General features: G+C 33.7%; 1 protein-coding gene across 2 annotated transcripts; it reads right to left on the minus strand.

Moving 5' to 3' along the window:
- Positions 1-2,512: 2,512 nt before the first annotated feature.
- Positions 2,513-23,574, minus strand: LOC128172101 (cytoplasmic polyadenylation element-binding protein 1-like). Of its 2 annotated transcripts, none has more exons than XM_052837868.1 (13): positions 23,446-23,574; positions 22,287-22,452; positions 21,501-21,659; positions 20,660-20,885; positions 16,746-16,932; positions 15,656-15,911; positions 11,282-11,395; positions 10,842-10,904; positions 10,435-10,559; positions 8,223-8,421; positions 7,363-7,457; positions 6,862-7,075; positions 2,513-5,627 (listed from the first exon to the last, which is right to left on the minus strand). In XM_052837868.1, exons 2-12 carry the CDS (start codon positions 22,351-22,353, stop codon positions 6,869-6,871), a joined length of 1,698 nt encoding a protein of 565 aa, XP_052693828.1. In that variant the 5' UTR covers positions 22,354-22,452; positions 23,446-23,574; the 3' UTR covers positions 2,513-5,627; positions 6,862-6,868. The 2 variants fall into 2 exon arrangements, with proteins under 2 accessions (XP_052693828.1, XP_052693827.1); XM_052837867.1 differs by lacking the exon at positions 23,446-23,574 and adding an exon at positions 23,286-23,403.
- Between the last annotated feature and the right edge of the window lie 1,989 nt (positions 23,575-25,563).

Here is a 25,563-nt window from a genome sequence, read left to right on the forward strand (position 1 = left end):
ATAAAATGTGTTCTAGAAATAAATGTGACAATACTAAAAATAGTTTTTGTCTGCTGTTGCAACGGTTAACATGCTTAGTAGAGAATCCCCCTGAGGATTAATTTTCGATTCGCGCCTGACCTAGTAATAGTATCAACAGTGAAACAGATTATACTATTTTATGCAGAATGTTCCTTGAAAATGGCTCGATATACTAAGTTTTACAGCAAAACAGACACCCACTATTTTTTTAAACATGATATTGCACACCACAAGCATCAAACATGGCTATGATTTTATTAAGCAACCTATATGATGTTTATATTTTCAACCACTCTACACGTGGTTGAAGACGAACGATAACTCTGTTCTGAATATTATCGTTTAATATAAATAACCGCTAGATGGTGAAATAAGACATACATCTTAAAAGATTGTCATGTTTTAACATAAATCAAAGTAGGATATGATAAGAAAAACGACCAGTACTTACGTATTTTGAAAATATTGTCTGAACACTTATACTTCCGCTCGAAATTTTACAGAAACTGAACAAATCTCGGTGAAGTCTTGTGAACTTTCATTCGAGCACCTCTGGATTTATTACATAATTAGCAACGATAAAGAAAACATTCCGAACACATTCGCAGGGGTGAAGTTTTTACTGGTATATTGAACCAATGTAAACAAAAACATGGGTGACTTACATGACAAAGACACCCATGCAAATGTAATTGTCATTTAAATTTAGAGCACGTGGTTTCATTTGACCCTTTCAGTTTAGCAGTAAAAATCGTCTATTTCCTTGAATCTAAGTACTTGTAGTCAAATATAAAATTTAAACGTTTATTGATTTTAAACTTTATATTCATTAATTGGTGGATAAAATGAATTCTAGAAATATATGTGACAATAGAAAATATAGGTCTTTTCTGCTGATGCAACAACTAACATGCTTAGTACCGATCCCCTCTAAGGATTAATTTTCGATCCGCGCCTGACCTGGTGTATCAATAATGAAATAGACTATACTATTTTATGCAGAATGTTCCTTGAAAATGGCTCGACATACTAAGTTTTTATACAAAACAGAAACCTATTTTTTTTTAAATCATGGTATTACACATCAAAAGCACTAAACATGGCTATGATTTTATCAAGCAACCCAATGTTTATATTTTCAACCACGTGTAGAGTGGTTGAACACAAACGATGACTCTGTTCTGAATATTGTCGTTTAATATAAATAACCGCTAGATGGTGAAAAAAGACATACATCTTAAAAGATGTTCATGTTTTAACATAAATCAAAGTAGGATATGATATGAAAAACGACCAGTAATCACATATTTTGAGTATATTATCCGAACACTTATGCTTCCGCTCGTAATTTCACAGGAACTGAACAATTCTCGGTGAAATCTCGTGAACTTTCATTCGAGCGACTCTGAATTTATTATATACTTAGCAACGATAATGAAAACATTCCGAACACATTCGCAGGGGTGAAAGAATTGCTTATTTATAACTCTACGATTGACTCTCAAATTTCGTTTGATTATGAGAAATGCATTCTTTTGAAACAGATATAATTTAAGCAAAAAATATAATTAATAGGTGAAGGTTTTAAAACCATTTCGATATTTACGTGTCATATAATCGAGACTCTTTTAATATGGCAATTGTGTAATTTGCATTTTTAAAATGTATTTAACTAAATATTGTATAATATTGAAACTGTCTGATGTTTGCAAAAGCGATATATTGTAGGCGGAATCGTTTACTAAGTGCGCTATTATACCATTATTGCTGTATTTTAGTTTAATACGATGATTTAGCTGAATGAAAAATCAGCAATAATTACTTTATTATATGATTCAGCGACGAATTGATACCGACATATATTAAATTGAGTGTTATCAAGCAATGTTCAAGTTTGAAGCCATTGCCGAACAAATTGAGAAACACGATGTTTCATTGGACGATCAAATGATGTATTGACCTCATAGGCCACGTGCAGGTGGATATAACGTTCTGGTTTTTTTTCGAGATTCAAGTAGTCTGATTTGAGCCAATCAGAGAGCTAGGAATTTAACAATCATATAATAATCCTCTTTTTGCAGGACAATCTATATGTATACATTTCCTTAAGGAAATATACATTACATTATTGAAAATTGGTTCAGATAAAGGTATGATTTTTGCAATAGGAATATAATTATTTGGAAACAGTAAACATGTCACTTATGCAAAACCGCCATCAGCTCCTGTTGTGTTTCAATTTAAATTAAAATAATATTTCGCGAATAAGCTGTGGGGTTTTTTTTTCTTGGTATTCCTTCGGGGATGATTTTTAATTTCTAATAAATGACTTAAAATGACACTTAATAGTTGATTTTTTTCCGACTTTCTAAATAAATGTAATAAACTAAGTAACAGAATTTTTCTGCTGTACAATCTCGCAGAACTTTCATACAACAAATTAAGCATTAACATGTACGCTTGTTAACATAAGTTTAAAAAAAACGACAAACGGATTTGCAAAATAAATTTATTATTTTTTTCTTTCATTTTTTTGGAATAATCTGGCCTCAAAACAAAAGTGCAGTGAGCAAACAAAAAGAAAAAATGGGGGGAAAAAGTACGGAAAAAAATACTGTTACCTACAGATTCAGAAAATCAAACTCTGTCCATTGTAAGCTGCCTGCCAGAACTGCACTATATATAATATACAATCTTTACCAACAAGTCGTAGAAAAATGACAAAGCTTTCGGACAAAAGGTTCCATAATTTTGCATCATAAGATTAAACAAAAATAGAAAACCACACAAAAACCCACACCGTTTTCAGTTTTGTAAATAATACAAATATGATATTCTATGAGATGTATCATAAGTCACAAAAAGATAGATACGTTTTTAAAACAAGTTTCTTAATATCTAAATGGTGCAAAATTTGCAACTTCCTGAAAAAAATACAACCATATTATTTCACACTTTATTAAAATGTATAACACAAAGATTAAAACAGTGGTTTCTATGTGGAAAGTACAAGAAACGTTTTCTTTCTTCAAACTTAAAGCTAAAATGTTTTGTCTTTCCGACTTTTCCAAGACACTCACCTGCTTAAAATTGAAGAAGATTGAAAGATAAAATAGTGGATTATGAATTGATTTTTGACAAAAAAAATTGATTCTTGCAATTCAATGGACAGTAACATTTAAAAACCCATAAAACAGAAGATATAACCTTGTTAGAAAATAACTATTAGTTTCTCAGGCAAATATTAAAATATGGAACGCGACAGATTTGTATCTCTTCTAATTTTATTGCAGCGTTGCAAAGTAGAATAACTCAATATTCATATTTTGACTATAATGTAAAATTGGGTGATTTCCCTCTTCACAATAATAATGAAATAAATGCGGCAACAACTGATTTTATCTGGCAAGGATTTATCATAAAGCATCATTTTTTGGCGTTTCATGACTCGTTTAAAACAATAATACTTCGACTCTCATTTTTTTTTATCCAAGCCTTGATTGAACACATTGGTCATACATCGGAGAAACAATACCAGAGGAAAGTATATATATCAAATAGATACAGGAAAAAATCAATAATCTTAGACAACAATGCGCATAAAAATATCCCCATGTAGATAATAATAAAATCAGTAAATATAGTTGTGTCTCAAGTTTTATGGGGATCACCTTCTTTAGATCATTTAGTTTTTTAACAGAGAGGAAGGGAATCAACGGTGCAAAACAAGTGCTAGGGCCAAAACAAGTGCTAGGGCCAAAACAAGAAACAAACACCAAAGTGTAACACACCACAAAAAAAAACAGCAATTAAAAAAAATTTGCAGCTTTACACAAGTATTTTTTATATAAGAAGCCATTTCATCACATGATAGTAAGCACTTGACTTTTTCCAAAAAACTTATTCCGATATGTTTAATGTGAATAAAACATTGCTTTAAAAACATCTTGTGTAATTGTGTTTTTTAAATGTCTGGATTTTTACCCACAAAACACATAAAATGACTTAAAGTTTTCTTTCTTTAAAAAATCCTTTTAAAAAATTACCAGACAAAGGAAAATTAATTTTATCATCTGTTTTAGACCTTTAGCATTTTCTGGTTATCTAATCTACTCAAACACATCCTTTTCCTGTTAAAAAATTACATTTACAGTCAGTTTATAGATAAATAATATATCAAGCAATCTATTTAAAGTTGTGTTTCTAGAAAAAAAAAAACCCATATATTTTGCATTGACAATATAATAAACTCATCAAAATGCTCTAGTTTCTTGCAAAAATCCTAAAAAAATGAAAATAATGTTGGTTTTGATACAAATCTGTTTCAAACAAAAACACAAAATCGATAACAAATATAGAATTGATATGAACACAACTTTTAAAGATATGATTTAGTTATCAAAATAGCTTTTTTCCTGCAGCAAAATTGTTCTAACAAAATTTCAGAAAAAATGTACAAAATTACAGCCACTCTAAAAACAACAAGCACTTAAGTTCGGATGAACACAAGAATAGCACTAAAAACAGCAGGACAAATCTTATTCTCTTCCACTGTTTGATCAAAAATTGCATCAAAAACTAAGATCCATATTCTGAATCCAACTTGAAAAATGATAAACATTAACATTTATCAGCACAAATAATGTTAACAGAATTCAACTCTTATTCAAACAACATATAAGAAAACTGAATAATGTTCATAAAAATAACATGTTCCAAATTCAAGGACAGATATATGTATATATATACATTCAGCACACAAGGGAGCACTTGTTCTACTACCTAAAGCAAGGTTTTCGCAAAGCTACCAGCTTAAAATTTAAACTTATAATCAGCTTAGATTCAAGATTAAATCAAGTAAAGTCAGAATACAATCAATTTTATGTGAAATGATGGGAATGTAAAAGTTCGGATATACAAGTTTCAATCAGCAAACATTCAAGTTATAAATGGATAAATCAACTTATAATCAAGATTAAACTAACTTACAATCAAAATTAAATCAACTTTTAATCAACTTTGATTCCAGATATAATTCATTTATAATCACAATTCAATAAAATTAGCTTTTCCTATTTAAGATGTAAAAATTACAGACATTAAATATACAAGTTTTGTTTTATTTCCACTTCATGTTTCTTTGTAAACATCAAAATGAATTAAAATCTTTAAATATTGGAATTAATTTAAATAAAATAATTGCATTATATGATCTCATTAAAACAAAAACACAAAGGGTTTTTAGAAAGAAAAAAAAGACTTTTTGACAAGTTGTTTACACTTGGCATTAAATTACACAAAATAATAATGCTAAAAAAAGATGTTGAAATCTTGAAAACAAAAGATGGAATGCTAAAAGGTTGGTTACAATATACAAGTATATAGAGACATCACATTCTTTGAGAGATTTCTAAAACAAATTTATAAATGTCTATTGAGTATATCCTGTCTACCTGGACGGAAAGAAATGAAAATAAATTATAAAAAAAAAATACTCTGAACACAATAATCTCTTCCTTGAGCACTATCGGAAAAAAACTCTTTATCTTCTGATCATCTGTAAATCATGGAATTCTCATGGATATAATCCAGGCTCCACAGTCCTCCTAGTAAAATAAAAATTTTAAATATTCTTAAGGTTTGATACACTTTAAAGTGGTTAATCATTTCAAATTTTAATGTAGAATGATTCTCGTATTCTAGTGATAGTATATGATATTCTGTATACGGGGTTATTTTTGCCCTCTTCCCCTTTTTTTTTCCTTCTATGGGCTGCCCGGCAACAGTTTCTCAGAGTCTTTAATTTACCCAGACACAGTATATGTTGGGTAATCTAACATTGTTTTTTTTTTAATAAAATTGTGAATTTTACCCAGTCTTCAATTTTCTGACTGGCACAGAACAGCAACAGAACAATTTTGCATCTTCTGTATCAGAGGCTCACCTTAGAGACCAGGCCATTAAGGTATCTCACTACACCTACACTTATACTTTTTAAGACACTACGTCACAAGATGGCAATTTAAATGTTTTGTTAAACTGTTTATATTGTTCGATTAGGTTGTATATCGTCGTAGCTCAGTGGTTAAAATATTGGGCTTCTGAACTGCAGATCATGTGTTTGAATCCTGAAGCCTGGAGATTTTGTTCATGTTAAATACATTTTTGAAAATGTAATTTTTCATCCAAATTTCCCCTTTTTTTGGCCTATGAGACTTAAATAATTATCATCCATTATGATATCTATCATAATCAAGTAATTTTCTGCTGATCTGAGAAAATATTTCACGGTGTAGTGAGCCACCTAAGGAACCTTAGCTAGGTCCTCAGGCCAAAAAATGTCCATATTAGTACTAAAATTACAAATTAGAAATTCTCTTTTTCAAAATAGATATAGAATTTCATCATTTTGGCAGCATTTGACGAGAAGATGCATAACCTTTTTTTTTTTTTTTTTTTAATTTGTTGCACTTTACTAGTAAAACATGGGGTGACTGCAATCAAGTTCGTAAAATTAGTCAATTAAGCAGCATTAGATCAGATGCATCATTACCTGGGGAAAATATTAATTTTTTTTTTTTTACAGTCACAGAGGCTGCTGCAATCAGGAAAGTAAATAAAATTCATTAGTTCAGCAGCATTTAACCAGATGCTGTAATATCTGAGACTTAAGTGGTCTTAATACTAACTAGGTGAAGACTTAACTTATATGTTTTACACATAGGTAGCTGCGATCAGGAAAGTAAATGAAATTCACTAGTTCAGCAGCATTTAATCAGATGCTGGTTACCAGATACCTGAGAAGTAAGAGGTCTTAACACTGTCCAGGTAAAGACTTACCTATGTTTTACACGGAGGCGGCTGCAATGAGGTTCGTGGTCTTGGTGTTCCGGGTGACCGGTTTGTGGTGACGTAAGCTGTCCAGTGCATGCTGCCAGTACCAGCAGTTCCTACAGAAGTACTTGAAGCACTGCATGTCACGGCAAAAGTACGGACCTTGCTGTGTGGCACACAGGCTGCATATGGAGTCCTCCAGATACGGATCCACCTGGATCTACAAAGAGATGAAACACATTGAATATAGAGACTTCCAGATACTGATGGTTACAAATGGAGTGCTCCAGATGTGGATCCACCTGGATAAACAAAAATAATGAAAAAAGAGATATAAAATACAATGATGTTCCATTGCTGGTTGAAATCTAGGTGTCCATCCTTAATTTTGTTTAAAAATTTGATCCTTGTACATAGTCCCTAAGTCCCGTCCTAACTGAAAATTTGAACTCCGAGTCAGTAAACTAGAAGTAAACCTGATGTTTTACCTTGATGCAATGAACTGACCTTTTTGGTAAATTTGGGAGTCTTGATCTCGATGAATGCTGCCTGTACTGCCTTCATGTAACTCTTCTTACTGCTGAACGTCACTCGGCCACTTCCTGTTGACAAAAAATTGAAATTTATAATATATACCATCAACACAGCTTTCTTTGATCTCTATAATGTTCAAAATTTATACAATTCTACATTATAAAACAACTTCTGTTTTAAAAAAAATAATTTAAAAAAATACTTTGGGGTTAGCTAGAAAATTTCTTAAAGTTTACTAGAGCTATTATGTTGCATATATTTATCTCCATGAATAATAAGACCTTCAAATTATGTTGTATTTTGTTTAAAAAAATAATCATCATAAGCTTTGTCAAAGAATCTAGTCCCCAAAATAAGTTTGCCACAGGTATCTCATGTTGTAACAAATGTAAAATCCATAGATTGGCATAAATAGCTCAGTTTCATTCATACATGTCTCGCCAAAATTTGTGTTGCGGGTATAGGGAATTTTGGCGAGCGCTTGTTCTGTTGAACTCGCCTCATATGAAATGGGGACTATCATTTGTTGGGATTTAACATACACCTGATCTGCCAATCACTGAATGTTCCTTAATGAACATAAGGAATTAATATTCGTGTAAAATTCAAGAAGCCAATATCTCGGATATTAATCAAAATCTTGCTTCAAGTTTTTAGACAGATGAAAACTATTTGGATTTACGATAAAAATTCAGTGTTCACAATTTGAGTAAATTCTAGTAATTTGATCCAAAACTGTTGAATCTCCGAATTAAGTACTCCAGTAAATTGTGAAATCTACAGTATTCAAATAAGTCATTACCGATATACATGATGACCATTATATATCTCACCTATCGGATACTTGTGTTTGTCTGTATCGATGCCTGCATACACTACATTGGCAAACAGGTCGTTCATGATGTTAGCGAGCGCCTCAGCGGTCATCATTCCATGCAAGGCTCCTACGAACACCGTCTTGTTGGAATCCAGTCTCTGAGACGGCTGGCGGACAAAGTTACTGTCGCTTAGAACCCATGGAATCACCTGAACCTGACAACATATGTAAAGTTCATATCTGATGGCAGACAAAGCCACTGTCACTAAGAATCAATAGAAGCACTCGAATGAAACTGTGAATTAAACAAGTGCTAAGTTAATAACTGATGGCAAACAATATTCTTGGTGCTTAGAACCAAATTGAATGATATAACTTTAACTTTCAACAGATCATGTGTAAATTTTATTATACTCTTGACAAAGCTACCGTCACTGTGAAAATGGTTATTAATGGTGGTGGTTGTAAAGAACTCATTTTCTAAGTCAAACAATATGGTTGGGTGTTAAATAAGCGGAAGCATGATTTACCACGTACTCTATAAAGGTTTTATTTTTTACCATATGCGCTGGGTTATTTTAAGCATTTTTAAGCTTACTGCATAACATGTGTAATTTTCCCTAAGCCTAAATAACCACTTTTAAATTAACAGTATTCAGAATTAAAGATCTCAGTTGAATCATTTAGCAAACAACTCTGAAGTTCATACTGTGGTTTCATCAATATTCGTTACATACCAATTTTCGTGGATTTCGTTTTTAAGTTTATCCATGAAATTAAATGTTCATTGATGTGCAATTTCTACTATCAATTTGTATTGAAAGGATCATTTTCCACGAATTTACATATCCTTGAACATGTGATTTTCACTTTATCCACGAAAATTGATACCCTTGAATATTAATGAAACCACAGTAGTTCATTACTATGATTACTATTAAAAAAGCTAGTAACAGTCCCTCTGAAATTTAAGACAAATAAGGGCTATAATCTTTTAAGGGGTCTTCAAATTGAACTAGAGGTACTGTGAGCAAGCTCACAATTGATACCCCCCGCTAAGAAAAAAATCATAACGCGTGTATTTTTGCTATTATAGAAAATATTGGATGAATCTATTTCACTGTCCATTTTCTATAAATAACAACTGCTTTATTTTTGAAAACTGTTAATTTTTAGCTTCTAATATTTCCATTAATACAAGACATGACACAGACAGAATTTAGCTTTTTTGAAACAATGACCTTGAACTTTCTCAATTGACCTTGGGTCAAGGTCATGACAAACCCTTTAACCGTAAGCAATCTTTGTGTGAAGTAAGAACTTCCAATGTTTCCCCATAAGAAAGATATGGACCGGACACGAATTTTGCATTTTTTCTGCCAGTGAGCTTGACCTTGCCCAAATGACCTTGGGTCAAGGTCATGACACACCCTTAGGTCATAAGCAATCTTTGTGTGAAGTAAGAACTTCCAATGTTTCCCAATAAGAAAGATATGGACCGGACACAAATTTTGCACTTTTTCTGCCAGTGACCTTGACCTTGCCCGAATGACCTTGGGTCAAGGTCATGACACACCCTTAGGTCATAAGCAATCTTTGTGTGAAGTAAGAACTTCCAATGTTTCTCCAATAGAAAGATATGGACCGGACACGAATTTTGCACTTTTTCTGCCAGTGACCTTGACCTTGCCCGAATGACCTTGGGTCAAGGTCATGACACACCCTTAGGTCATAAGCAATCTTTGTGTGAAGTAAGAACTTCCAATGTTTCTCCATAAGAAAGATATGGACCGGACACGATTGCACAGACAGACGGACAGACAGACAGACAGACGGACAGACGGACAGACGGACGGACGGACAAGGTGATTCCTATATACCCCCCCAAACTTTGTTTGCGGGGGGTATAATAATAGTCTACAAACAAGCATTATTAACACAGCAAATATGTTCCCATTTTCAGCAACAATGGAGGGTCCATATTGAATACTGTATATACAAGGTTATTTTCGCCCCGTGTAATTTTTGCCCCTCTACACTTGCAGTGTTGCTTGTCATGAATTTGCCCAGACACAATTGTGTTTTAAAAGAAATAACTGAAGACATTGGAATTTGCCCAGTCTTAATCTCGCACGCTGACCACAAGGGCAAATGAGGCAAAAATAAAAAGGGGGCAAATATTCTCCTGTGTACAACAGTCTAGCAAAGAACACATATTAGGACCATACCTCTTTGGCCCTCATCCTTCGACTGGAGATCTTGAAGTAGTAGTCACCACTGCTGAAGTCGTGTGTACAGTCCTGTAGCAGCCCACGGATTGCCTTCTCTGACTCAAACAACAGGTACACATACCCTGTAAAACAATGTACAGATGCAATACACTACAAAAAGAGAGCAGGTATAACACCACAGGTAGACAAACAAAAGTTGTAGATATACTGTAAAACAATTAGTCAGGTGTAAAATTACAGGTAGATATATCATGTTAAATCGGCCCTTTTGCTTTTGAAACAAGCAAACTTAAGGTCAACAGGACCTAAAAACAGATGAGTTAGAATTACCCACAAGAGTGTCATACAATACTAGTTTCATTTGACTAATACTGATTTTGTAGAAGGAAATTTTTTCAACTTACCATCTTTTCCTGGCCATTCAATCTTGAAAGATCCAAACTTTGTAAATGCAGACTGTAGTCCAGCTGTTTTCAAAGAATAAAACCATGAAGAAAATATTTTAAAAAACTGAAAAATGTTAGTAACCAGATTTTATGAACAAGTATAACAGTACACAACAGTGGAACCTTTTCAATGTCAGTTTCAAATACGAAATGGAAGATTGTTAATTTGAATAGCAATAATTGATGCCCCTTGCCCTCTCTAAACAGTTTCAGAAAAAGGAGCGTATTGTTTATACATGTATGATTGTCAGTGATTTGGTTAGTATGTTAGTTAATAGACTAAGTTAATAGTTAACAGTGGATAGGAATCACGGTAGATACATTGCTATCCCCTCAAGATCTAATAGATGACCTCCCTTAAGGTCACAGGGTCAAAGGCCAAAGGTTAAACTACTGACCTTCGGTGATATCCCAGGGTACACCACCCAGAAACACTTTACAGGAGTAGGTCGGGTTCTTATAGTTCTTCTGAGGAAGCTGTCCACTCCAGGTGCAAGTAGCCTCGCACATTGCTGAAACAGAACAAATGGTACATTGCAAAATCATTAAGACATTGGGCATCAAATTGGACATTGGGCAACAGTTTGGACATGGGGCATCAAATTGGACATTGGGCAACAATTAGGACAATCATTGAACAATAAATTGAACATAAGACAACAAGTTGGACATTGGTTAACAAGTTGGACATTGGCCAATCATTAGAATTCCTTAATTAGTTCAAAAATTGTGTGGTGTAGGAATCCATCATTTACAAATTGATAAAGTATGAAAGTATCTTTGTAGGTAATTGATCAGCAGCACTACCGTCAGACACTGTGTACATGCTAACGCCAGTGTTTAGGAAGAGCTTAGGGATAAGAGCCTTATATACACATATATACTGTATATCCAGTAATTTTCCGGATAATCTAAGTTTTTGCTTTTTTCTTTTAAATCGCAATTAACCGAATGTGCAGAGATTACATATTGTATTATTTTTTATATGAAACTTTTATAATTAAAAAAATTGACTGATGCAAATTAAAAATGCTACAATTTTTCCCCATTTTGGCAAATTTTGTGATACGCGAAAAAACCATATACCGTATTTTCCCGACGACTCGTCGATGCGGACGACTCGTCGAATTGCCCATTTTTAGCCAAAATATTAACAAAATCCTACGATACGTCGATCGCAGACCATACGTCGATCTTATCACTTCAAAATGGCCTATAAAACTGCAGTAACATTATCAGTGTATGATGCCACGATGTCACCGATATTGCTACCAATTATTATCAATGATTAACATTTAAACAATTACGCTTTATACTTATGCATCAAATTTTCAAATACCGGCAACTTCTACAAAGTCGCTTGCATTGTAAACAATTCCCGATATCGCGTGTTATGCAAAACTAAACTTACTTTGACAGAAATATTTTATTCCCAAGCATTAAAATAAGTATCCACTCTGACTATCTCCAGTGTATTCGCCATTACGTAACCAGCCACCTGTTGACTCGGCGCGTGGTCAATGTTTGTTTAACAATTTCCGGTGTCATAGGCATGCACCTGTCTCCTGTCGGACTTCAAAGGGGGATCTCAAGTGCAGAAAGCTTAGCAATTACTATGATTTGATGAAACTTGTTTACTTTGTATCCAGTAATGCAGTTACACGCTATTGTTTTAGATAGACACTGTTAGAAATAAATCAGTCATTTGTACGACTTGATAATGACGATATACGACATACATACGTTTCCTAAAAAAATTATCTAACAATAATCAACGAATTGGACAATAATTAATCAATGAACTATAATCACTCTTACAACGGTACTCTTTATATACACAGGGAGTGAAATTGCCGTAAAGATCTCAGCCTTAGGGCAAGATTATTAACACAACCGGTGTCAGCCTATTGTATAAACAGTAGTATTGATAATTGCCGATTACGTAATTTAAGATTGAATTTGACCATTAAATATTTCTGATTTATACTTTCCACTAACAACTCTTTACAAATAAAATAATTAAAATTAAAAAAACATCCCCCGGACCTACTGCAATATTTTCTTCCATTCAAACTTGGTTTCAATTTTACTGCGCAATGTTATCTTCCTACTAGTTATACATAGAATCATGTGACGATGTGTTTATAAAAACGGAACGGTAAAACTTTTAATTGATTAAAGACAATGTAACATTTTTTAATAACTGTTGTTATTATTATGTATTTAAGTGTTGACAGATGAGTGAAAATGATAATTATTAAAGATGAACAGTGAATTCAACAACGTAATTTTCAATCACACAGCCAACTCAAGATGATTAAAACCAAGATTTTTAATGCTATTTTTAAAAAATTTCTGACTACGAGCCTACGACAAGTCGAACAAGACGATAAGTCGGGTGCTCTGCTTCAGAGGAAAAAAATACCGACTAATCGTCGGAAAAATACGGTATACGGTATATTAATATACATATGCTGAAAGAGATATGCATTGTAAGAGGTAGAGAGCTCAGCGTTACATAACTGTACATATTTTGACAAAGGTTTACATATTGTTTGACTGACACTTCTGTGGAGTGAGTTGGTTATGTTAAACTACAGAGAAGTCTTCTCACCACTAGCATTTCTGTGGTGTCTAACAGTCTTATATATACTGTCTGCAAGGTTATATTTTACCCCTTGTTTTTTTTCACCCTTCTACACTTGCAAATGGTTTCATCCTGTCTTAAATTCACGCAGACATACTTATGTTTAAGGAGAGATTACTTGAAACAAATTAAATGGGTTTCACCAAGTCTTAAATTTGGATACCGACTACGAAGGCGAAAGGGGTAAAAATAAATGGGGGGGGGGGGGGGGTGAGCATTTCCCTGTAATATACAGTATCTTATGGATCATTGCTAATGTTTGCAAAACGCTAGGAAAAGAACTTCAGATTAAAGGGACTTGGACACGATTGGACTTAAAATGTTCAAATTTTATTTTTTTATTTTCAATGTTTATGGTGATAAATATAGATGTTTTTAATGCTATGTCAAAATTTAAAAGTCAAATATCAAGCTATAAGCAAGATACCGAGTTCATAGTTCTTTGTTTTGTAAACAAAGCTCGAACATTGTCATTTTTTAATACATATGTGTTGTATTGGTGTAAGTTTCAATCAAATGTATCTTTTTTTTGTTGATAATAGTATTTATTAAGATATTGAGTTAGTTTAAATCGTTTTTTACATGTCATTTTGTCTAAGAAATGGTAATTCTCTACATTACATTTTTTGTAAACAACTATAAGACTCGAGATTTGTTTACATTTACAACCAATTCTTACCTCTTTATCTCGCTTGTAACCTGATTTTAACATTCAATATTTTGGTCAATCATTTAAAATGCTCCAGTAAATCATTTTGTACGTCATAAAAAATAAAAATAAAATTTTTGATCTCAAATCATGTCCAAGTCCCTTTAAAGAAGGGAAAGAGGTTCACATGTTGAAATAAAGCTGTACACACTAGCATCTAAAGCATCATTACTGTGGAGTCTTAGCTATATTGTAAGGAGTCATATCAGCAAGTAGTCATGGAGTCTAGCAGAATAAGGCTATAGAGCAATAATCTGTATGGGTTACTGTTGACAAAAGGCTTGGACAATGCAGGGCTCTACATTAACTTTTTTTCCTACTTGTCCATTCGGACAAGTGACCAAAACATTTACTTGTCCGAACTTCAACTTCACTTGTCCGAAAAATTTTCAATAATAAAGATCAAATATTGTCAACTTGAAAACTACAGTACTCTATTACTAAAATAAAATCATTTATTGATTACTCTAGCTATAATTAATAACCTGACTTTTTAAATGGAGACTTAAAGTGTCTTTCCTATATGTACATGTATTTGTTCCATATACTGTAACATTAAACATGATTTGTCAGCTGTAGCTTTGTCATGGCAAATTACAAGACATTTTAAATTTAGCATCAGGTTTAAAAATACATGTAACTGTTATATTGATTTCTCAGCTGTTTTTTAAACTAAACATGGATAGTCATCATAGTCTATCAATGATGAATGAAACCTAAAATAAGTTACATTTCTTTCCATAATCCTTTATCTTTGCTACCTTTTCTTCCTTTCTTTTTCTTAACATATGTGTTTGGTACTTTGTAAGAACTAAGATCCACACCTTGAAAGTTGTATGAAATTAGTGAACTTCAATCCCGATCAAGAGTAACTCAATTGCATTGCAATTTGATGTCGGGATCGAAATTCAAAATAACTAATCGATAAACTTATAACAAGACTACGGATAAATATTAACTTATAGCAAAACTTTCTTTTCTTTTTTAAATGTTCGAGACTTCTTTACATAAAAAATGCACTTGTCCAGTCGGACAAGTGGCCATCAATATTCACTTGTCCGCACATTTTTTTAACTGGTACCGGACAAGCAGACAAGCGTTAATGTCGAGCCCTGCAATGAGCGCTTTACATGCACATATAAGGCCATCCTTAAAAAAATGTTTGTTTGGAATTGCCGCCTTGAGGATTTTTTAGACCCAAGAGGGAGACAAGGATTTTTTCTTATTTTTCAAAAAAAAAATTCTAAAACTGGTAAAAATAAAAATCTCCATATAAAAAAAAGTTCTTAATTCTGGGTTACTCAATTTTATCAGGGGGTTATTCAATGAGGCTGGAGACAACTCCAAATAAACACTTATTTTATTTTGGCCTAATAAATAAAAATCTGAAGGAAAGATTACTAGCTCGAGCCTTACCAGCAGCATTTCTATGAAGCCTCGCCGCCCTGTCTATGGCGTATGGGTCAGTGTTGGCCATCAGGAACGGGTTCACCACTCCCCCGTATGTGGTCCGTGCCTGGGGGATGACCTGACTCAGAGCACTGGTGTTGTCCCTCACAATCTGTTGTTGCTGCTGTTGTTGCAACTGTGCATTGTAAATCTGTGCTGCAACATCCTGTGCTGTGGTTTGCTGCTGCGGTTGCTGGACCCTGTTGCCCAAGCTTAATGTGTTCTGCAAGAAAAAAAGTTAAACAGTTAAACATGGTTACAGCATACAATCTTTTAAGGTCTTTTGATTGTCACATGATGGCATTCCGGAATATTTTACCATTATCGGATATAATATCAGTGTTATGTGATGCATGGTTTTGCCAATATTTCTTGATTTATCATGGTTTATACTTTTGTTTACCACATTTTAAGATATGTAAAGTGAAATGATGCCAATGTTTAACAATATATACAGAATAATTTGAGTTAAAATCGCTGAATTCAATGAAAAACTGATAAAACTGTTCATAGGCAAACTTGACAGAGATTACAATTCATAATTTTGACCAAACAAGGTAAACATTTCTTTGCAGATTTTGATAGGATATATAATGAATTACAATTGTACCAATTTTCAGTGAGTTTGAACTTAATTATTTCAAAAGTTATAGACGTTTTTTGTTGCTAAAATGTACATATTCATGGTTGAAAAATTGGATTAAAATGCACCGTTAATGCGATAGCATTCAAACTGGCAAGTTTAAATTCCCCTAAAATGTTTATAAATCATAAATCATAAAATAAAGGATTGAAATTAATTTCTTTAAAAAATCCCTTTATAATGTAGAAAATTGGAGAACTGTCGTTGCTATAATTGCCCTGATAGTGTACCTGTGTTAGCTCCTACAGTATAAACAAAATATTTTCAACATATCAATATCTAAGTTCAATTTGAATGTTTACATATTAATCTTCAAATTTAAACAAAAATTACATGGATTAAACTATAAGTCCCCTTAACAAAAAACTAGAATCGAGAGGCCTGATTTACCAATTACAATTAACTATCACTTACCATCATATCAATAAGGGCGGCCTCTGACCCCTCACTGCTGATACCACTTGTGTCGGAGTCACAAGGGGAGCAACTCCTGGTCGGTTTGTTTCCCTGCTGCATAATGGTGGAGTAGATCATTTTCTCCACGGGGGAGAGGCCCCCCTCGTTCTGGGGACTCTGGGGGGAGAGTGTGCCATAGTCACTGCTGTAAAACAATCAACAGTAAAACAAGCTGCAATATTTCATTAATGATGTATTTAAGGTACTTACATTGTCAGCACAGGAAAACCCTGTTCATCACACACAATTCTAACTTTGTAATTTTCTTTTTCTTAATCTTTTGAAGTTGTTTACAAGTTTCTCTAAATTGTCATTGCATAACTCTTTGTTCCGGTGACAAATTCTCATTAATGCATCTTTGTTTTGTTCAGTGAGCCTATTTCTTTTTTTGGTGATAATATTTGACAAAAGCGAAATTCCCTTTATTACAAATGTATTTTTTCGTAAGTCCAAATACAAGCACAGGTTAAGATGATATATCAGAGGAAAACGGTCTCTTAAGACAATATTCAGACAGAACTCCTTGTATACGCTTTGAATAGTTATACCTGTGCTTGTATTTGGACAAAAAATTTCGATATTTTCGTCAGACCAGTTGTGTCCTTCTCGCAAAGTCGTTTAATGTAATATTTTGCATTAGGCCAAAAAAAAAAATATGTGTGTTTCCTATTTCATCAAATTTTAAAATAGGGTAGGTAGGTCGGCTTTTTTTTTTTTTTTTTTTTTTTTATGAGCTTTTAGGTTTTCCCCTTTCCTAGCATATGATTTTTCTATACTATAAGAAAATGTATTTTTGTATGGAGCAATCGTGGATAGAGACAACTGTTACAGAATTAAAGCTTTCTTAAATCTAAGGTTTATTTGGAATGTATACGAAGATTTTATTTTTATGTGAATAGAAAATATAAATATGACAGTCACTATAAATTAACAGAGTATAATACTCATTTCCACAGATATATCATGAATTGGTTATTAGTTCTATTTTCCTGGTCAACTGACATAACAGTAAACATTAATATCGTAACTGTAAGTGTTGAATTCAGAAACAGAGGAAATTCTGGTTGATCAGACGAGAGCCTTAGAAGTAAATCTTTTCAATAATTCCAAAAAAAATGAATACATAATTAATGGTTTAAGACTGAATTTAAAAATTTCATTTGCAATTGAACTGCAGCATTTTAGAATCATATTTATAATGTGAATGATTGTTGGGCCTATTCAAAGACTTACGATGTCTGCAGTCTCCACACCAAGAAATATAAAAAAAAAAAATTTGCCTCTGCTTTTTTCTTGTACATCTTTATAGCGAGCGCAGCTCGCCGGCGCGCAGCGCCGGCGCGAAGCGAGCTCTACCGGCAAGGTGTGTGTGAATAGAAAATTCGGACTAGTTGCACATTCATTCAACGGATTTTTTTGGCGTCAGTAAATCGGACCAGTAATGCATCGTTTTAATCGTCCCAGTAGTTCCCTGTAATCATGGCAATTTTTATCACTTCACACTCTCACGAGAATCAGCAAGACAAATTTAGACAGTAAAAACAATAACGATGTAAGCGACATACAGTCAATGTTACCTCTAGAGTTCACCTCAGTACACTTTCAATCAAAAATAATCATGTGACGTCACAAACGTTTACACATTGATCCGATATATTTTTTCGGAGTCAGTAAATTTTGACCCACAATTCATAGTACCAATGGTTTCCAACCTCACGTTCCAACATCACGTTCTCCCGAGAATCAAAGCAAAACCTTTGAAAAGCTTATAAGATGTGTAATTTTAAGAACATCATGCTTTTTAAGTAAATAAAACAGTATACTTCGCATACTTTTATTTCTCAGGGGAGTTTTAAAGAGTAAGACGACACTTAACCAACGTCAGCTTTGACGTCACAATAAGCACTGATAAGGGGAAATTACTCTAATTGAAGTTATTGTAAATCTGCTGAAATGACCAAAATCCTCTTAAAATCTTGCAAAGGCTAAGATAAAGAACAGCTGACGAATAAGGACATTTCTTCAGATACAGGAAACAGTTGTAAATTGCACTAATTTGGATGAATGCTCACAAATATTTTATTCACTATAATTACGGTAATTTCCTGAAACGTAACGTTATACGTAGCAGCGCCTTTTTTTAAAGGGAGTGGGTGGGTTGATGGCAGCCTCATCCAAAAAATCTTTGCAAGCAAAAAGAAAAATAAATCATGAAAATTCTAATCCTTCAGCTCTTTAGCAGTTCAATGGTTTCTTTATTTTCACTTCCATTTATTACATGCGGGGGGGGGGGGGAGGGGGGGGGGGGGGGGACAACACCATGTTCTTTTAACATGATAAGCAAATATTTTTAAGCGTAAATTAAAAATAAAATTAAACATTTATTATTTTTTTTTAGTGGAGGGGCAAATCCATGGTAAGTCGATTTTCTATGTATAAATTGACAAAAATGAAAAAAAAATTAGCATGGGGGGAGCTCTATGATGAGTCAAGTTTTATATGTAAGTTTAAGAAAAAATGTCTACTGCAAAAAAAAGGGGGAAATCAATCAATCAATCATAATCACAATCACTTTAAAAGAGGAGATGCAGTGCAATGAATATTTATATATTAAAATCTTTATTATTTAACAACATTGTATCTGAGATTAAACTATTGTTCTACATATAAATAAATAAATTATAACAAATCTTATAAACTATGAATAATGAAAATTTACTGAAAAATAGGTATGTTTTATTTTTTGGCATTCAAATTTCACGTTGTTAATTTTATTTTATTAATTTATTATAATTCATTGTTTGATCACATGCTGTGCTCGCCCCAACGGTCGCACCGTAAAACATATTATTAATTTTTAACACATCACTGCCCTATGAAACTATTTATTGCATTGATAATTTAGCTAAAATAACCAAGGATAACTTTCATCCATACTGCCAATCTACACTTAGAAATCTTTAAAACGCTTTGATGAGCGGTGTTTTCTATTGAATAGTTACAAGCGTTTTTTGAACTCTGTTTTGTAAGACTCTATTGTTTAAAGCAATTATGGTTGGTAATCTGGATTTGGAATAAAAAGTGTTAGGGTCGGCGCATAAAAAATAGGGTCGGTCGGGAAACCGGAAACACACATATTTTTTTTTTTGGCCTTATGCGACATGATTTCAGACAGATTAAATGAATAACTCGGTCTTTTCCCCCTCAACCATGCGTGTTGTCTTGGTCTTTCATACACATCATATAACACCTGTATTTTCAATGTTGACGGAAGAGTCTGAATGACGGAGATTCATTGCGTTCAATTGTAGGTAAGTCGTACGAGAAAAAATCTAGTAAATAAGAACAACGTAAATATTTTACTCATTTTTTATTGGGAAAAAAAAACCCCAGATCAAATTGGGAAAAATCTGAAATTTTTGCTAAGGAGAAAAGGGCCGATATTTGGACCCAAATTGGGTGTAGAAAAATCACTGTAAAATACTAACATTTTATCAATTTCAGATTGCAAGTGCAGTATGTTTAATATATTTTATCAATCTACAACAGACATCGTTTAAATATAATACTATAATATTCAAAAATTTATTTTAAAACCTCTCAACATTATTTTAATTAATCACTAAGTTATACACAGATTGAATATAAACAAGACATATGAGAGAGAGAGAGAGAGAAAGAGAGAGAGAGAGAGAGAGAGAGAGAGAGAGAGAGAGAGAGAAGATAAAGAGGGAAAAGACTGCCAAAGAGTTGGTTCCATCTGTTGAATAAGTAACAATTAAATTAACCTTTCTTTTATTGTAATATGAAATAGATAATGAAAACACAGTATTTTTAACAGTTGGCCAAAGACTTCTTGTTAATTTCCTTACCTGTTTGGGGTTCCAGGGCTGGTCCCCTTTATGGCGCGGGACTGTTTGGGCGGGGTGGTGTACATGTCCTTGTAGGAGTGGGTGCTGTACCCATAGTTAGGGATCTGGGGCTGGGGCTGACCGCTGTGGGCCGCATGTGTAGAGTGGGCGGCGTGGGTGGGGTGGGAGCTGGAGGGATTCTGGGAAGGCGCCTGGTTGGAGTTGGCCACCGAAAACAACTGGAAACCTATTATAGAGGATAAAGATATAATACAGTATCATAATGAGTATAATATAGAGCCATATAATACAGCTGAAAACCTGTTAATATAGAGGATAAAGATAAAATGTAACTAGTATGCAGATTTTACCTGTGTAAGTAATTACCTGGTAAAGGTTCTTGTAGAATACACAACATGTTACCTGTATGCAGGTGTTACCTGTATAAGTAATTACTTGGATATGAGCTATTGTAGAATATATAATGTTACCTGTATGCAGACATTACAACATGTTACCTGTATGCAGGTGTTGCAACATGTTACCTGTATGCAGGTGTTGCAACATGTTGCCTGTTTGCAGATGTTACCTGTATAAGGAATTACTTGGGTATGGGCTATTGTAGAATACACAACATGTTACATGTATGCAGATGTCACATGTTACCTGTAACAGTGTGCAGGTGTAACAACATGTTACCTGCATGCAGATGTTACCTGTATAAGAAATTACCTGGGTAGGAGCTTTTGTACAATACACAACATGTTACCTGTAACAGTATGCAGGTGTAACAACATGTTACCTGAATGCAGGTGTTACAACATGTTGCCCGTATGCAGGTGTTACCTGTATAAGTAATTACCTGGGTAGGGGTTATTGGCGTAGGGCTGGCCAGCACTCCCGTACCCCCCGGCAGTACTCTGGTAGGCGGTGTTAGTAGAATACACACTGTTGTACAGCTGTTCGTAGATACTCGGGGTCGGGTCTTGGTGTGTACGTACTGGCATCTGGTGCATGGTCTCTGTAAGGAATCAAAACTACGAGATCAGGGGACACATTACAAGTGTTTAAATTAAAGATATAGTTTGACTGAACATATATCTGGATGGATTATCTAAATGGTGTTGACAGCTGTATAGTACGTGTAAATGTCCATCATTAGGCCATGCACATTTTTAATATTTCTTTTTTTAAATGTGTAATATGATAGCATTTGAGTGAGCATACACTGTATACCTATGGATGGATTTCCTAAATGGAACGCTGTGGGTTTTGGAGTGTTGTATACATTCAACAATGTCAACTATTAAACTATTAATCAAATATCTACATGATCTACATGTAGCATATTTTAATTCAACACCAATATAAATCTAAAATGAAGTTCGATCAATGTAAATTTAGATCTCATTTTATTTTTGTAACCTGTGGCCATTCTAACAATCTAATAGTACATGTCAGTTAATACAGTGAGCCCTATTGGTCATATGCAGCTGTAAACCTAAAATTTTGATTGGTCAAGATAAACGTCGGCTCCAATAAATTAATGCTTTAATCCCCCAAGATTCCATTGGTTAGGGTGATCAAGTTTTGCAGTTCACCATAATTGTTGTAAGGAAGTGTGGTCAATTTCTACAGTAAACATTACGTTTTGATTGGTCAGGAGGTGCGGCGGTGGGTCCCATGTCCGGAATGCTCAGTGATCCATGAAGCATTGCATTGATGTTCTTCCAGATGTCAAAGTTATTAGCATACTTCACACCTTCCGGCTGATGGTCAAAGTCGTCCACTTTAATTGAAGGGATGTCTGAACTCTAAATAAGAGACAAAGAATATCAGCATTAATACAGCAGTAAAATAGTTATCTCTGGTGCAGGGATCAATAGTGGGATGGGGGGGGGGGGTTAAACCTCTATCCTGTCCCCCTGAAAAATCTAACTTTTAAAATTCACACAGGCCATTTCATAGTAAAACTATCAAACATTATTTAGTGGAAGACTTTCAAAATATCAGTCGGACTAATCCTAAATTTTCCACATTGAAAGGAAATTTGTTCAATCTTCTGTTGTTTTTCATGTTTTGTTTTAATCAACCGCATTTATAATATTTATACATGTAAAATATCAGTCACAATTTTCCTTTTCACCAAGCATCAACAGTTGATAAAGCATTCCTTTATGTTTGGTTTTATTTATTCCACTATGGTTGTGTTTGTATTCAGTTTTAATTCCTGACATGTTAGATTTATCCGAATTTGAATATGAAGTTAAGTCAAACTGGCCAAGTATATGGTATGAAGCTCATTTCAACATTCTATATGGAAAGCAATGTCAAACAGTCGTAATCTTTATCCACAAATCTTAAACAAAAACTTAATACACTGCCAAACCTGGTAAACTTTGTTTACATATAAACTTTTTTTTTACATTTCTATTTCGCTTGCACGGAATTCCCTGATATTTTGCCTGCGTCGTCGTGATAAATCTGCTGATGTCGGGTGTTTACAAAAAATGATATTTTCCCACGGTGTCATAACAAGATGCAGTGTATGAACTTGACGCGAAATCCTCTTAAATATTTCGCTTTAACTACTTATTGTTGAAGCAAAAAATAAGTTGACCAATAGACAATATTTTTGTTCACTTACCAAAGCCGACATTTTTTAAGGAACTCGCACGTGTTTCAAAAGAATATTTTTAAAGGTTCTTTGTCCGAGATAGATACCCTCCCGACCAAATACCTCGCACCCGGTGAGTGCAATTTATACTGTGACGTTCCACAGTCTAATTTTACCTCTTAAATCATACCTGTTGATTGGCTCCGATTTGTGCTCAATTTGCATACGAATGAATGAAGTCTTCTCAGGTAGTTTGTAATCAGTATCAAGTGTCCCGTGCTATGACGTCACAGGATCACAGGATCGGTCCATCTCAAAATAGGGGATGCAAGCTCCTCCGTCACTTAATTTTTTTTTAATTCCGAACTCAACTGAAGTCATTAAAAGGAAAGTAATACATAACTCTGACTTGTGACTGAGTAATAACTTGAGGAATGTTGATGACGGCGGGGCCAGTCGATCTCAGATACAAGTTTGATATAGATATAATATTATACATATTTGAATGTTACCCGGTATAGTGTGGAATTGTCCCTGGTTTAGGCCTATTTTTTTTTTTTAGTAATTCAGGCACGTAATAACATCATTTTTGAAAGTGTGTACAGTGTATATGGCAGTCTTATCCAGAAATTCTTGATATAAGATTTTTTAAAAAAGGACAAATCCGTTGGGGGGGGGGGGGGGGGGGGGGGGGAGGAAAACCGACTATAACTTCATTTTTTACTGATCAGTGTTCACATCCTGTCCTCACTTCAATTTTAACATGCTCCATTTAATAGTGTGGGTGTGTGTGTGGGGGGGGGGGGGCTCCCCCTCCCGATGTTACGTGCCTCCAGCTCCTAAATATAAATAACCCCTGTATGTTCAAGATATAGGTACTGCCTTTCAAATTAAAAAAATATATAATCAAGCATAATTTCATTTCTTTCCCCGAAAAGTGATACCTAACAACGTAGCGCAATGTGTTAAGAGGCTTTAATTTTATAACTTGTAGCATTCCAAAAATTTTGAAACGTATTTTTGTATTAAATATTGCAAAAAATGCATTTGAAATTCTTAACCATAGAAAATATTCTGATTTTATAATGTACTAGAATGCACAGCAATGAGAAGTGCGCATTAATCCCTCCCTTTTTACGGAAAACACAGAGCGGCAGTCCAGTTGCATGGTAAAGAAATGTCACCCCCCCCCCCCCAATACTCATGGTTTTTAAGATATCGAATAATTCTGTAATTTGTTTGTTTGTAACAATCAGGGAGAAGATCGGGTTGCGTGTGCTGTTGCGTTGCTACTTCACTGAAGCACTGTAATTAAGCACGTGCTTACAACTTTTTTTTACTGATTTCAAACTTAAAAAAAGACTGGCGGTTTTTTTTCTTATTGCAAATCATGACAACCTCTTGCGTTTGTCAATAAAATTTTCCTGAAGCATCCCAACTTCTAATACATTTAATATTTAATGGGATATCTTCCAAGTTCAACTGGTAGATGGTGAGTTGAAGTACGAAATTTTAAAAGAATTTTTCTAAATTTCAGGGGCAAAATATCTAAATTTTATCATATCCAAAATTTGTTTTAAAAATTTTATATATGACTCCTTTTGATGAATTGTTTATATTAGCCACATAAATGTTTTTTGGCTTTTAAAAAAGAGCCCGTTTCACAAAGATTTCCTAAGATGTTTCTTAAGATAGCACTTAAGATATGCCCAAGTTATAACTTAGGAAGTTCCTTAGATTTGTCATAGTTGTTTCACAAAACTTTCTTAGCGTAAAGCAGTTGACTTAGTCTTATATTAAGGTACATTGTAAGCCACTATCATATCGTATTATTAATTGTAAATTAATACCGCTCACGTAAGTTCTTTTCAATATGACACGAATGTAAACTAAATATAAGTGAATGTAAAAACTCATTCCCTTGCTCGCCTAGAAACTTCTTAGAAAAAGTAAAATGTGTAAAAAGAGTGTAAATTCATGTAGTATAGTGTTTGTGTGCATACTTACTAAAATTTTGTATACTAGTTTACCTTCACATGCAAGAATTACGTAATAAACCCGTAAAATCTTTATAAACGATATTTTTGAAATTTGAGAGAGAATATATTAATCGTAGCATCTTTCTTGTTTATTGCTACATATTCATATATTACTTTATCTTATAAACATGTATTATTTGGATATAAAGATGTATGATTTTACTATACCATACGGTATATTACAAACGGAAGACAATAAACACATGTAGTGACATAAGGATTAAGAACGGAAAGATGGGGAACTTTCAGACTAAGTTTGATTGATGTAA

The sequence above is a fragment of the Crassostrea angulata genome, chromosome 2, assembly GCF_025612915.1.
Source record: "Crassostrea angulata isolate pt1a10 chromosome 2, ASM2561291v2, whole genome shotgun sequence".
Taxonomy (NCBI): domain Eukaryota; kingdom Metazoa; phylum Mollusca; class Bivalvia; order Ostreida; family Ostreidae; genus Magallana; species Magallana angulata.

Coding starts and splice junctions, on each gene's coding strand:
- LOC128172101 (XM_052837867.1), bottom strand. Junction 20,886..21,500: donor CGCCAATAACCCCTACCCAG/GTAATTACTTAT, acceptor CCTCTATAATAG/GTTTCCAGTTGTTTTCGGTG. Junction 16,933..20,659: donor AGCCCTGGAACCCCAAACAG/GTAAGGAAATTA, acceptor ATTGTTTTACAG/CAGTGACTATGGCACACTCT.